This window comes from Pogona vitticeps, chromosome 5 (genome assembly GCF_051106095.1).
Source record: "Pogona vitticeps strain Pit_001003342236 chromosome 5, PviZW2.1, whole genome shotgun sequence".
NCBI classification, from domain to species: domain Eukaryota; kingdom Metazoa; phylum Chordata; class Lepidosauria; order Squamata; family Agamidae; genus Pogona; species Pogona vitticeps.
The window spans coordinates 137762815-137778581 of NC_135787.1; the positions used below are offsets into that span (position 1 = coordinate 137762815).

The window sequence follows — 15767 nt, forward strand, 5'->3', positions numbered from 1 at the left end:
CGTCGTAATGCAGATTCGTCGTTAAACAGAGCACCCGTCTTGCGAGGCACCACTGTACTTCAAGTTATTGCTGCTGAAGGTGGTTCTAGTAGCTATTGAATCATAAGGTGTACTTAGTTTTTTCAAACATGGCTTCTCCATTTTGAGTTTTATTTTTGTAAAATAAATAATGACAATGTAAAATGTCATGTGTTGTTGTTCATCTGAGGCCATATTTACCTAATTTTCAGACCTGTTAAGGATCAGATGATTTTTATTATGTCCTGTTATATACAACCATAGAAAGGGAGTGTACTTTCTATTTCACATGACTGTATATAATGATAAAAGGAATTTATTTGTACTCAAACAGGATTATGGGCACTCCCTTCCTAAGAGTAGTACAATTTGGCAACTGGGGAAAGGGCCTATGTGATGGAGCCTTCTTGTGACAAACAAATCCCATTCATTTCAACAGGTCTACTCTAGTTGGGACTAGCAACAGATTTAGTCCTCTGTCTCTGTCTCTGTCTCCTTGGTTGTATTTTTCCTGGTTGCAACACTGTTTATTCGCCTTTGAGTGGCAGCTTACAAGTCTTTAAAATTTGTACTTGTGAACTGCTCTGTTGTTATAAAATTAGGCTGTTACTCTTTCATTCATAGATGCTACTCTTTAATTTTTAAAAAATTCCCCATTTCTTTTTGTTATTTTAACTGGATTTGTATAGAGTTTAATATTATTGTGTCACCCTGTGAACCATTACCAATGTTTTCCGTCAGTGTTGTCAACTTATTTTTGTGCCATGGAAAAGTATAAGTATTTTGAAAGCATAATCATCAAAGTGTTCTACATCTCATGTCGTTTTAAATAATACTAATCTAGTTGACATGGCTTTCTTTCAGGTCAATGGCAAGGATCTATCCAAAGCCACTCACGAAGAGGCAGTGGAGGCTTTTCGTAATGCAAAAGAGCCGATAGTAGTTCAGGTTCTGCGGAGAGCACCGCTGGTTAAAACACATGGAAGCTCACAGGATGTTCGCCTCATGGATGCTAGCACACAGACGGATATTACTTTTGAACATATTATGGCTCTGGCCAAGCTGAGGGCAACTACACCTCCAGTACCTGACATCTGTCCCTTCCTGCTTTCTGACAGGTATGGCATATTTTCTACAGAGCTATCAGTATACACTACTAGGATTTTCATTTTTTAGGGAAAACAGTTACTATCTAGAAAACTTTGAGGTTTATTGCTGATGTCACAGCCCTAAGAAAATGATCCTTGAATTTCTCAGCATTTATTCCTCTTTAAAGAGGGATTAGATAAATGGATGGAGATGGATGTGTAGCATGTCACTGAATAGAATTGTTGAAGAAGGGCAACACTGGGAAATATTGATGCTTACGTTCGCTAAGATATCCCCATTAACAACTGCTCAAGGTTGATGAATGAATGCAGATCTTGAAAGCATTCTTGTTTTAAGCTTCCAGTTCACAGGTCCCAGGGGATTTATTTTCCACAGTCCAAAAAAGTGATATTTCCAAGTTCTGATTAGGTCTGGGGTGGGTACCATGTCTTCTGGGCAGATCTCCAGCCTCCTCAAGGCCTACGAAATGTTGTTGCTCAATTTTGCTGTATTCTGGGGGTCCCTGTCAGCACCACCCTTTTTTCTCTCTCACTAAAAACAAATTTGTCCACTAGAGGGCACAAAGAGGCTTTTTTGGTTTGAAAACTTTTTAAAGTTCTTCAGTTAACTGAACACCCCTGTGACAACCAGTAGCAATAACAATATCAATAGTAATGGCAATATGCAAATTAGATTCTGGCCCTTCTCCTCCCTCTTTAGCTCCCTTCCCTTGGGTGTGCAGCCCATGGGTTGCCAGCAAATCTGAGAAAAGGCCCCCAACTTCCTTGAGAATGTCCACCCTTTCCACTAAATAAACCTTTGGCCTGATTCTACAGGGTTCTGGTTCTTATGCAGATTTGGGTGTTTCTCTCAGCAGATACCTTACTACAAGAGTTGTGGTATACGTTTGAGGAATAGCACATAGAGCATTTTGTCTCAAACTGAAGTACTTTCCTCAAATCATAGTTATGGGTGCCTGTGTTGTACTAATAAGTCTGTTAATTTATTTGCTTAAACTTCTATAAAAGTAGTTTGGACTTCTTTGTGTTTGAAGTAGAGATGGGGAAGAATATAAAAACGGATCATTTTTTATGACAAAAATAGCTGATTTTTAAATATTCATCCCTTCATATTTGTGGGTTCCAGAGACCTCCACGAATATGAAGAGATGAATATTTACCCGTTTTTATTCATCCTTCGTCTTAAAAAACAAAAACAAACCCATTCTGCCTATCGGCACGATCAGCTGATCAGTGGGAGAAAGGCAGCCACTCCCCACAGCCACCCAACCCCACATCCTACCCTCCCATACCCTTCCTCTCCCTACCTTAGCCCTCCTCCACCCCACCAACCCCCCTTCTTATTAAAAAAACAACAACAAAAACCACCATTCTGCCTACCAGCCACCAGTCAACTGATTGGAGGCCGATAAGCAGCCATCTCCTTCCCACAGCCAGCCACCTGAACAACCTAACCCCACACCCCTTCCTTTCCCTACCTTAGACCCCACCCACCCCCACTGACACCCCCTTACCTTAATTGCTGCTGCCAAGGTCTCCTGGCCTCCCAGCCACGCATGTAAAAAGGGAGATTGGCTGCCCTTCACAAAGATGGTGGCTGCAGCTTCACTTAAGGTAGGGAAGTTGCAGCTGCCTCTAGGTGCTTAGGGGCCAGTTTTAAGCACAGACGAAGCGTCAGATTGATTCATCAATTTGTTGAAGAATATTCGTATATTTGTATTTGTTGCTCCGTTAACCTTGACGAATCACAAATTTTAAAAAATCACAATTTTTTTATTTGTCCTCATCTCTAGTTTGAAGCAATATTAAAGTTCGCCTCCAATTTTTGTCATCTCTCCCCCCCCCCACAAGTTTTGGCAGTCAAAGCTTGCTCTCAAGCAGTTCTAAACAGGCATTTCTAAATCCTATTACACAAGATTTGAAAATATGGTCCCAAGTGCCTAAACTGTGCCTTTTGTTTTATTTTGTTCCGTGCAGCTGCCATTCTCTTCATCCAGTTGAGCATGACTATTATGAAGGTACAGAATATCTTTCCAGTTTGCCTGCTGATGGAGATAGAACTGAGGAGTTTGAATACGAGGTGAGGCAGCTATCAAATATACATCTTAGCAACACACACATGTGCACGGTGTAATATTGGAACAGCTGTTTTCTTTGAAACTTTTTTTTAATAGCAATGCACCATTCAGATGCATACCTGTACAGTTTCTTAGATTTCATTGGATCTGGAAATGTGTAAATGAAAACAGAGTATTGCCTTTTGGGTGTGTTTGAAAGTGAGAGAGATTATGGGTACCTGAGACTGGCCAGAATCTGGTTGCTGTTCACATAAGGTTGTGTAATGTGCCATGGCTAATTGCTGTTAGTTGATGAGGTACCAGGGTGCATCTTGGTTGTGTGTCTGCTTATGGACCCAATTGTGCATCTCAGATACACCTTAGCACATTGTCAATCAGCTTCAATGGGTTATAGAAATCCAGCAACCAGTTAAAAGAACACCCTTATTCTGAAGCCAAATATTAGGCTGCTTTGGTTTTATAGACTAGCCAAAATATGTATAAGTTTGTTAGTACAATCCTATGTGTTTCTATTCAGAAGCAAGCCTTATTAAGACCAGTGGAGGTCACTCTCAGATGAGGAGGTTTAAGATTGCAGTCTTTGAGGCTTAGTTGCTTGTCTTCAAAGTGTAGGGCAGGCACATACTGCTCCTTGCTTGCATATGTAGCTTGATCAAACGTAGGCTTGGTTCTTTCCACATCAAGGCCCAAGCTTGAAAATGAGGCCCTTTCTTTGTCTCATTCTTTTATGTTATATTTCCTGAATGTAGTACAATGAGAACAAATGATGCTCAGTGCCATGAGTATGTGACTATTGTGTATTTATTATATCTGTTGAAAGTATCTGCAGGAGGTATTGAAAAGCTGTGATGTATCATTGCCTCAAATAATAATAATACACTTTTTAGAAAGGCTTCCCCTTTGTTAGATTTCCATTTCAGAAACTAAAGGTCCTCTTTATTTCCTAGTCATTAGAATTTTCTTTTAGCACTGTAGCAAAAGAGCAAGTGTACACATCTTTTATGAATTTGATATGTTCATGCTTTGTGTGGGTTTCAACTGCAAATAGGATTTTCTTTTACTTTTTATTAAATAGTCTTCATTCAGTGGCACTTGGGATTAAGGAAAATGCAATTTATCTTTCTCATATTTGGTCTGGCTTCAAAATGTGTAATGAAGCCTTGCTTTATATTTGGAAACCAACCAGGCTGCAGCTTTGATAAATAGGAAATGGGTCCATTTAAGGATACTCTTATTTCGTTCTCATATGTGGATCTTTAGAGAAGACTTGGAGCAGCTTACAATTCTTAAGGGAGTTAGATGAGCCTCCAGTTCATCCCATAAGACAAAAGAAAATGAAATAATGGTGGCTTACCAAAGCTTACCCAGGATAAGTTTTTATTTGTACTGTTTGTAGAAATCATTATGAGATTGTGCGAAATTGATTTTTCCTAGCCTGGCCTTACAAGAAGCAGGAAAAAGCCATTAAATTCATGGTTAAAATCATTTTAGCTGTTTACTGAGTAAATGTTGCATGCCAGTTTGTAAAAATCATTTGTATGGCAGAAATATCTGGCGTTAATGGTTTTAAAAGTCCAAACTGTAAAACTGAAAGAAAGCATTGAGCAAGTTGTTTTATTTTCCCATTTAATCAGAATATCAATGATATATTAAAAATACAATTAGACTGTGCACACAAAGAGAGATTAGTACAGAGGAATCATGTCCTCTTCGTAACTATTATTAATCCATAATAATAGCCAGCATAATATTGTAACAGTTGTAAATGAGCAGGTAGGCTTTCAGGAGCCTGTAATCTCAACTAATCATCCCATCCTGGTCATTAATTTGCTGTCAGCTATGATTCAGTAGCCCAAGGCAAATGTGCTGAGTGACTAAAATAAAGTGTGTTTCTCATGAAATTTAAATAGGAAAAGAAGCCAGTGGGTTTTGCAGTGAGAGGAAGAAAATGTTCAAGGAAAGGAATGCGTAGTCTCTATCCTTTGGCAAATCAAGATAGGAAATGCAATTTCTGTGATGTCAAAAAGCATCCCACATCCCCGAAGAGAGGGGGAATTTCTCACCAGCCGCACAGCATTGCACACTACAAATACACACACTTCAGTGTACAAATATATTGGAATGGAGCAGAGGAGCACAAATTGGTGTCCTCCAGATGTTTCAGCCTGAAATTCTGATAATCTTTGAACAGTGTCCATACTGACAAGACTTAAGGAAGTTGTATTCCAAAATGTCGGGGGGGGGGACACCAGATTTTCTACCCTGGCATAGAGACTTTGATCATTCCTGGCCAAAAGTCTGCTGAAGTCAATCATAGAAATGTAGAGCTGAAGGGTATCTCAAGGGTCATCATACAACCTGCTGCCAATACAGGAAGCCCATAGCTAATGCATCCCTGAGAGATGGCCATGCAGACCTCTAGTTAAAAGCTTCTAATGAAGTAGGGGTCATCAGAATCTGGTGGTTCAGGTCCTACCCTGTGGAGTAGCACAAAACATACTTGATCCATCTATCATATGACGATTCTTCATGGGTTGTCATAACAGCTCTCAATCTTCTCTTCTCCAAACAGAATATGGGTGACAAAGCTAGACACTTGCAGACTAGATGGTAATAGTGGATCAGTAGTAATATTTGGTCAAATGCACATCTGCATCAGTGGTGGTTTGTTCATTAGGGCAAGTAGGGTATTGCCCTAACTCAGACTATCCCCAGCCAGCCTACAACTGCTTGCCTCCTTACCAGCAGCAGAATGCCACAGAATGTGCTGTCTTTGTATGCATTTGTGTGAGTATACCTATGTGTATATATCCATTTTTACTCTTGCTTGCATCCACCATTAGCTGCTGTGCCTTCTGCCCCACCAAACGGCATAGGCACCAGCTACCATTGACCTGCATGCAAGGTACAGAGATACGAAGTAGCAGGAATATTTTGCCATAAAGTATCCCTAAATCGCAATTTTTCCCCGTACCTCCTGCATTTTGCCCAGTGGTCATAGCTATTTGGTCTGTAATGTAAAATGTCAGAGGATTTGGGCATACTGAAATTTGGATCCATGTGGTGTGCTGGGAATAGAAATTCTAAACAGAGTTTGGAAAGTTACTTTTAATTAGCATAATGACATTCTAAGGCCATCTGTGACTGAGCTATCATAGTTTTAGAAGAGTTAGCTGTGTTAGTCTGCGCAGGCGTATCAGGCAAAACCCAAAGAAACAAAACAAAACAACATGTGGCATCTTCAAGACTATTATATTTTAATGCAAGCTTTTGTGGACACATCCACTTAATCTGATATCAGAAACCACAATACACAGAAACCTATCTCCAACCATTTCAATCTAGCAGGTCACTTTGTAGAAGATTTGAAAGTCACTATTTTAGAACAGAATCAATACAGAGAAAAACAAGTAAAATAAGTAAAATGTATACGCATGATGCACACTCATAGAAATGGATTGAATATAAGCCTAGGTTTCTTAAATCATTACCAGATGTAATGACAATGTTGTTATCCACTTCCACTGTTATTTTCTTTACATCTGCCAAGCCCACTTCTCATCACAAGGCTCTAAGATAAAAACTCTCTATATTCATCACAAAGCTCTAAGGTAAAAACTGTCTATATTCCCTAAATTAACACACATGATTCTTCTGCTAACTTCTTTTATTCTTTCTTTCCCCTCTTGAGGTTTAACTGCACCTTCAGCCCCCCTTCTTTCTCTTTTTTCTCTTCTTCCTCCCCTCAGACCCCGTCCAGACCTTGTGTCTGTTTTCTATCTTCCTGAAGTGTTTTTACAACAAGACTGTAAAACAATCGGAGGCCTAATTACTTCATGTAACTAATAAACATTTAAAATGTGAAAGTGATATTTCATCTACATTTCATTCCATTTCATTCTGTTTCCTTACGTCTGATGAAGTGGATGTGTTTACGAAAGCTCAAGGAGCTGGACAGGGGACAGATTGGATTTGTCTTCAGTGTGGAAGGGATTGTCACTCTCAAATTGGCCTCCTCAGCCACACTAGACGCTGTTCCAAGTCCTCCATACAGAGCACGTTACCATAGTCTTTCAAGACTGAAGGATGCCTAATGAATGAACAGTAAAATATAATAGTCTTTAAGATGCCACATGTTTTTGTCTTTTGGGGGTTTTTTTGTTTTGTTTCTTTGGATTTTGCCTGATGAGCTGTGGTAGGACAGTGCTCTTGAACCCAGTCATGAGTGGCTTCAGCACATCATTATATCCATCTTTTCAAAAATCTGATTCTGAAAAGTATATACAGAAGGAAAGAAAAATGTAAAAAGGTGGTAGGAAGAGATGGAGAGTTGTTGGAGCACTGAGGTGTGATTGCCTTTCTAGCCCTAAGCTGGACTGCTGGCCTCTGAATGATATTTCCCCCCTCACGGGCATTAAGCTAAGATTCTACTGCCATAATATTTGGTTTCTGGACAGGGAATGGTGGGGGCTTCATCTTGTTGTTCCCTTCTGACAACTAGATATCTTGAGCTAAGCCTGCTTTTTGCAGTCTCTGGATTCACTCCCACATGAGAGATTTGATGCAAATGAGAATGGAACAAGGGGTTTAGGTTACTTACGTGTTGAATCTCCTCAGACAACACAGATCTACTGGCTGACAGCAAGTATAACTTAGGCAGCAGGCAAAACCCATTGTAATAAGTTATTCATGACAGTGATATTAGCTGCAAAATTAGATATTTCCAGATTGATCAGTGCTCCCCATCACCATCACCACACAAATTCATCTGTGTTGGTGGTCTATCAAGAAAATGTCCTATATAAGTATTCAGAGCCTTTTGAAAAAGCATATGATGGATCCAATAGACTGTGACAGATCTGTCTATCTTGTGAATACATATTTAGAGTCTTTTCAACACATGGCTTATTTACCCACTAGACCAAGACAGATTTGTCTATCTTGTAATGGCATATTTAAAGACTCCCCCACAACACAAGGATTACTAAACTAATAGCCTGTTAGCAGCTTTCTTCAGAACTCCAATAGTTTGTAACCAACTCTTTCAAAATATTATCATCAGCTTTGTATGCATAGCTGTGCTCCAAGCATGCTTAAAACCCTAAGGAACTTCACCAGTTTTACCCAGCCAGGAGCCTTCCAAATATGTAGGACTACCATGCCCATTGACCTGAGCCAGAATAGCCAGTAGCCAAACTGTGCAAATGAAGGGGGTAGCAATCTTACCTGTATAAATGCTGCCACCCTGTTCCCATTTCTTTGGAGATAAAAAGTATTAAAAGTCCCTCAAATAAGGCTTACTTCTGAGTAGACATCCCAAGGATTATTCAGCAACTGTTTAAGTGAAATAATTCTTCATATAGCTAGTCTTCAATAATAAAACTATGACCAAGAAGCACATGAAATTTAATAGGATAAAACACTCCAAAATGAAATGCTTCAATGTAAGGGCATCAACTTCAGTCCTGATGCAACTGAAAGAATAATTATGCTTATAAGAGGCATACAGTTGTTAAGGTATAAGGAACTTCTAGCAGACACCTTGTGTCATCAACTCTAATCAAGGCTGTATTTCCTACATATAAGGAAAAAAACCCATGTCCATCAGAGCAATCCCCTTTATCTAAAGATTTCTGTGCTGTCTAAACCAAATTTTCACAGAAGGAAGATCAAGAGTCTTTCCCCCTGATTAGGGAGCAATTGAGTGGCTAAAAAGCAGAAGTCAAAATTAAAGAGGAGCTAAAACAAGTAATGATGTTTATTAGTGGAATATAAAAGGACAGAGGTTCCAAATAGAATTATTTCATGCCTCTTCAACTGACATCTTACATTGGAATTTTATATTTTGTGTTCATTTTATCCCACTAAATTCCATGCTTGCTTGCTCATTATGATTTTATTGTTAACATTAATTAAATAAACATGTCAAGAACTATGGTAGCTTTTTCGTTCTTCATCCTTACTGAGTTTCTTTTATTAAGCTTGTTATCCTGTTGACCTCTTCCTTACACCATTATATTTTCTTGAACATGGTTCTTCTTTTGTAATGGAGCAGGTTGATGGGGCAGTGCACATCCTTAGTATTAATCCTTTAAAATAAAACTAGATCAAGATCTAGTTTTTATGTGTTTTTTGCTCATTCTTATCTATCTGAAATATGGTTTTTCCATGGAGTATGAAAAGAACTACCAATATTTAAACTTTATTTGAACATTACTTCTAGGTTGTCGTGTAAATTTCTGATCATCCTATGAAGTTTTTCCAGGGTTACATATCATCCAGTTCTTACTTTGAAGCAATTTGAATGTACACTTGTTCTTAATGAAAAATTACACCTTGTCTTCCAGACAGCAAAAATTATTGGTTCTCCAAAGTCTTATCCTCAATATAACATGTAATCCTTCACTTGTTCTTCCTCACAGTAGTACATTTAAATAACATTTCATGTTACTTTGACTGGATATGTTTCCTGTCATGGAAGAGATTTATATTCTGTAATAGAGGCTTTTACAGATTTAAGAAAAAAATGTACATGCCATTTTAATCATTTTATCACCAATAAAGCATTGTCCTAAATGTTTTTGTCCTTCATTACTTTTCATCCATTTCAGTGCTTCTAAATTTACCTTGGAATGACATTGTTCAATATAAATCCTTGGCTTCTACACCTTTTCAGCCCATTCCATAATCCTTTGCAAGGAAGAAGAATGTTAATATGAAATTAAAATTTTCCATTCAGGGTATTTTTTTAATGGATCTTCTTCTTCCTCCTTCTTTTTTCTTATCCATAGAAAATGTACGATCATCTACTGCCACTTTAAAATACTATCTTCTTCTGCTCTTAATTGTAGCATCTGTCAAAAAATAAAAATTAGTTCAGGAAGCAGCAGTAGGTTCTCTCCACCACTTCTTCCAAATAGTATGTGATGGCAGCAGAATCCTGTGCACATTGACTCAAGTGTCTGTCTGAATGTGTCCAGTGGAGCATGCCTTCAGAAAAGCATGGATAGTATTGCAGCCTTTAAAATTCCTTTTCTTCAATCTCTAGTAACACTTCAGTTGATTTTATATAACTTTTTATAAAGATCTTTTTCATTGATGGTCAGAAGAACATAGAAAGAGTGAAATGGATTGGCTTTACATTTGTATTTAATTCATCTTGTTTTTTTCTTTTGTTTTTGTATATATCTACTGAGTGCAGTTCTAAGAGCTGATTGTAGGCCAGATGGAACTGGTCAGACACCTCTGAACCTGAGGATCTGGAAAACTAGTTAGGGCCATCTTCACCCTTCTTACCTTTGTGCCAGCATTGAACTTACCCTGTTCCTTCTCCACTGCTTTCTGGTTCTTCTACCAGCAGATCTTAGCCTGTTGGTGGCTTGCTTTCTTGGCAGATCTCTGATAGCATCTGACAGAAGAGGGTTCTACTAGCAAAAAGAGACTTCTGCCAGCAGAAAAGGTTTGTCTCTAATCCTAAATTCATACAGCTGATAGGATTTCACTGTAATATTGTCCTATCTGTACAGTATTACCATTTTCAACCTTGCAAATTGTCCATATTCTAATTCTACCTATTTGACTTTTCCTGCTCTGTTCCAATCAATACCATATTATCTGCATTAAGCACCGTACATATTTAATAGGCTTAATTTAAAAAAATCTATATTAGCTAAAGTTAAGTGTTCTAAATATATGTAAACAAGAGTTTGCAATGAGGGGCACTCTTCCCAAGTACTTCTGACAGAATAAAAAGGGATGTCTCATTCTTAGAATGTCTCATTCTCAGCTACTTTTTGTCATACAGAAAAAAACACCTCAATGAAACTTTCCATGGCCAAGTGGAATTTCCATCATCCCTACAAGAGGACTTCTATTCATTTCATTTTTTCCATTTCTCACAATTCAAATCCTGTGCAAGAATCAGGAAGCCCCATACATGGGTTGGGGATTCCTACAGAGGATCCTCATTTTCACTTTCTGTGTAATTGTAGAAATATCATTTTGGAGATATTCTGTCAGATTTTTCTCTTGGGCAATCAGGCTACAAGGGAAACTCGAGGAAGAAGACCCCCCCACACACACCTAGTTTTTTTTTTAGACAGATCAAGAAGCAGTGAAATTCACATACTTAGAAAAAGTTCTTTTTAGGGTTCATTATGAACCATCACTATAGCCTTACTCTGATTTACACTTTGCTTTAGATCTGTTTCAAACATATATGAGCCTGCCTGGGTTTTAAGATCTTTGAGGATGACGCTTCTCTCAGTCTCACTTCCTTCACAGGAGTACAGTGAGAGGCTTTTTTTTTTCAGTAGTAGCTTGCAGATTGTGGAATGTCTCTTTCAGAAGACCAAATTGGCCCTCTCCCTTCTGTTTGCCAGCCAGCAGAGAAAGATCTCAATTTTAGAAAAGCTTTAATCAACACAATTTGAGTTTTGTTGCAGGATACTGTGCATTTTTTATGTGAACCTGTCTCTCTCTAATATTTTTAAGTTGTTTTTATTAGCAGTTTTAAAATACTGTTATTATGTTTCGTTGTTTTTTAATTTATAACTTATGATTTCAATTGCACTTGTTTTTAACTATAGGTTGCTTTGGGTTCCTATACCTGAAGCAAGATGCTATAGAAATGAAATAAAGTATAAATACTTCAAAAAGAAAGTATGATTCAGTGTTGTTATAGGTGTGTGGTTTTTGTATATAAAGCAAGAATATAGATTTTCTATCATTTACTTTCTAATTACATGACTATTCTACAGAAGTATAGATTTCATGACTTACTCTCTAGGAAGCAGAAGTATGCAGGAACTTGAATCATGCTGAATTTGACCACTAATCACTCTGTCTCAGTACTGTATATATTGACTAGCAATGACTAACCTAAGAGGCTTCAGCAGAGCTACCTGCAGAGATGAGGGATTGAACTTGCCATCTGCCTGGGAGCAGAAAAGTATCGCTCTGTCGATTAGAACACATGGCTAAGGAACCAGAGATAGTTACCTGAAATCTCCAGTGTGTCTCTCAGAGCATGTGTGGCTGACAGAAGCATGTTCCTTGCAACCTGTATAGCTTTCAGGAAGCCGCATGGTCCCAGAGTACACCAGAAAGGTGGCCAGGTAAATTGCTTTTGACTGGTTCATTCTTAGAATGAGCACATGGTTCAAAAACAAAAAGATTAAAAGCACATGTTGTCAATTGGAATTAACAGCACATGTTTACTAAATTTTGCTAGTGAAATATGTTCAGATTGTACGCTGCCTGGAGGCCGTACTGAAATGGATGCAGGAGAACGGGCTGAGGCTGAACCCGGACAAGACGGAGGTACTGAGGGTGGGCGCCCCTACAGTTGGGGATTTGGGAAACTCCCTCTCCTTTGGGGAGGTGACTCTGCCCGCCAAGGATGGGGTCCGCAGCTTGGGGATCCATCTGGACCCGGCGCTTACTATGGAATCTCAGGTAGCGTCGGTGGTCCGTACCACCTTTTTTCACCTCAGGTGGATAGCCCAGCTGCGGCCCTACCTTGATGTGGGGGCGCTCACTACCTTGGTGCATGCACTCGTAATCTCAAGATTAGACCACTGTAATGCGCTCTACATGGGGCTGCCTTTGAGGCTGCTGTGGAAACTACAGGTGGTGCAGAATGCTGCGGCCAGATTACTTAGTGGAGTGAAAAAATACAGTGGTGCCCCGCATAGCGACGTTAATCTGTTCCAGGATTAACGTCGCTATACGAAAACATCGCTAAACAGAAAGAAAACCCCCATAGGAACGAATTAAACCCTGTTTAATTCATTCCTATGGGGCAAAAACTCACCATTCAGCGAGGATCCTCCATAGGGGCGGCCATTTTCCCCACCTCGGTAAGCGAGGAATCCGTCCAGAAAACAGGGGGCACCATTTTGGAACCGCCGATCAGCTGGCATTTCCCCCCCCCAAGAAAAGGAGGAAGAGGAGGAGGTGAAGTGGGAGACGGGGAGTCAGGCGCACGGCCCTTTCCCTTCCCCTGCTGCCGCTGCCACCCTGGGAGGAACAAGCCGGCCGGGTGCCGGCTTGAAGAAGAGGAGGTGAAGGGGGAGGCAGAGCCAGGCACCCGGCCGGCTTGTGGCTTGTTCCTTCCCGGGGCCGTGCAGGGGGAAGAGGGAAGCCTCCTCCCCCTGCACGGCCCTAGGAAGGAACAAGCCACAAGCCGGCCGGGTGCCAGCTTGAAGAAGAAGAGGAGAAGGTGAAGGGGGAAGCGGAGCCAGGCACCTGGCCGGCTTGTGGCTTGTTCCTTCCCGGGGCCGTGCAGCGGGAAGAGGCTTCCCTCTTCCCCCTGCACGGCCCGGGAGGAGCAAGCCAGCTGAAGTGCCGCTCGCCGCTGGCCTTCGGATGAGTGGCCGCCGCCGCCTCCTCGGAGGAAGAGGGCTCCCCCGCGGTCTTTCTCAGGCTCCCACCTGCATTTTCCCCCAGCTGACCGGCGGAAGCTTGAGAAGGACCGTGGGAGAGCCCTCCCCGGCGGTCCTTCCGATGCCCCCGCTGGTCAACTGGGGGAATATGGGGCCTATGGGGAAAAATCGCAAAGCGATTTTTCCCTATAGGCAACATCGCAATGCGATCGCTTTTGCGATCACAAAATCCGCATCGGTATGCAGATTTGTCGTTAAACGGGGCACCCGTTAAGCGAGGCACCACTGTACCAACATATCTCACCCACTCTGGCCACACTGCATTGGCTGCCCATCCGATTCTGCATCGACTTCAGTGTTGATGCTTACGTACAAAGCCCTAAACGGTTTAGGGCCTCGATACTTGGCGGAACGCATACTCCCACCAAGATCTACCTGTGTCACTCGTGCGAGCTAGGAGGTGAGGCTGAAGAGCCTAATGCCGAGGGAGGTCCGGAAGGAAAAGACAAGAAATCGGGCCTTCTCGGCGGTGGCTCCTCGCCTCTGGAACAACTTACCTCCTGAGATTCGCATGGCTCCCTTGCTGGGTATTTTTAAGAATCAATTAAAAACATGGATGTTTCGGCAGGCCTTCCCATCAGATAATTCCTGACGCCCTTTTTTTTCCTTCCCTCTCCAATATATTTCTCCCATCTTGTTTATGTTTTGTTATGTAAAAACTATCTTATATATATATTTATTGTATTATTTTATGCTGTTAGCCGCCTAAAATGGTCCTGATCCGACCAGATAGGCGGGATATTAAATAAATAATTAAATAAATAGATAGATAGATAGATAGATAGATAGATAGATAGATAGATAGATAGATAGATAGATAGATAGATAGATAGATAGATAGATAGATAGATAGATAGATAGATAGATAGATAGATAGATAGATAGATAGATTACTGTGCTATGGACCTTTTACACAGAGTCTGTCTCGACCTCATTTACCTTTGGGCTTGTTATGCTTCTTGGGACTAAACCTCTAACTACAGAAAATTTATTGATTTATTTTATTTGTATCCCGTCTATCTGGCCCTGAGACCACTCTAGGTGGCTGAACCAACTTTGGGCAAAGTGCAGCCTTCCAAATGTTGTGGAAAGCAACTTGCAACAGCACTAGCCAACAAAGCCGTTGGTGTGGAATGCAGGGTCTGGGAGTCAACAATGCCTGGAGACTCATACTTTGCTTGTTCAAATTCTAAACTTTGCTTAACACTCCTGAATTTCTGCAGGTGGTTGTGTATTTAAGTACAGATGTATGGAGAAACAGAAGCATAAATCAGATGAATTAGTAGTCACATCTGGGTTTATAGCTTTTCCAGCTGTTATACGAAGGTAGATGTTGGCTCATTTCAAAGGAGCCCTGAGCAGCTAGCAACCAGATTCTAAATTCAGCAGGCACTAGAAATAATTCAAAATGAAGGCCTTGAAGAAATATTGTCCTCTCTGACTACAGACCTCATAAAAGATACATTTGTTATAGGTTAGAACAGTCAGTTCCATGAACAGGGTTATAATTTTCCACAGCTTAGAACAGTCAATGCCATGAATAAGGTTATAACTTTCCATTGCATATATACGTGGAATATTTCAGGACAAAGAAGACTAGTGAGAAGAACAAAAAGGGCTCAGTATGGAGAGTGCAAGGAATATGCACAAATCTAGAATGTGGTTTTTCTGATAAGCAGAGGATGGAAAAAGAGATGGTAGTTCCATGGAGGCAGGGAAGGAAGAGCAGATGACCCGGACAATGGTGGCCATTACACCCATACTCTGGCTTCCAGTGTTGACCGTAGTGGAAGACAGGAAGTGTGCCCTCACTGATGGTCCAGGGTAGCAGGTCATTGGATTAAGGTCATGGAGCTATGACTAAGCTTATTACTACTGAATCATAATACTGTAACGTTTTATCCTGTTGTGTTTTTATTTTAAATGGCAAGTGTATTTTACAAGGAGGAGGATGTTTTGTTACACCGCACTTAGGCATCATCACCATTACTATATCACCACTATTAATATTAGTGTTCAGAAAGGGACTGCCCTATTTAGGAATTTTTAATAGAGATTGGAAGCCAGTATTCCATTCTAATATCTCAGTTATTTCAGCCTGTAAACCATTCATTCAT

The 15767-nt window shown here is 40.4% G+C and overlaps 1 protein-coding gene across 3 annotated transcripts in view; it reads left to right on the top strand.

Moving 5' to 3' along the window:
* The window catches only part of PDZRN4 (PDZ domain containing ring finger 4), a 311285-nt gene that overhangs the window by 242171 nt on the left and 53347 nt on the right, over nucleotides 1–15767 (top strand). For all 3 annotated transcript variants that reach the window (XM_073000473.2, XM_078376859.1, XM_078376860.1), the window contains 2 exons: nucleotides 883–1136; nucleotides 3105–3207. In XM_073000473.2, the coding sequence (XP_072856574.2) occupies nucleotides 883–1136; nucleotides 3105–3207 (357 nt within the window). The remainder of the gene's footprint in view (nucleotides 1–882; nucleotides 1137–3104; nucleotides 3208–15767) is intronic.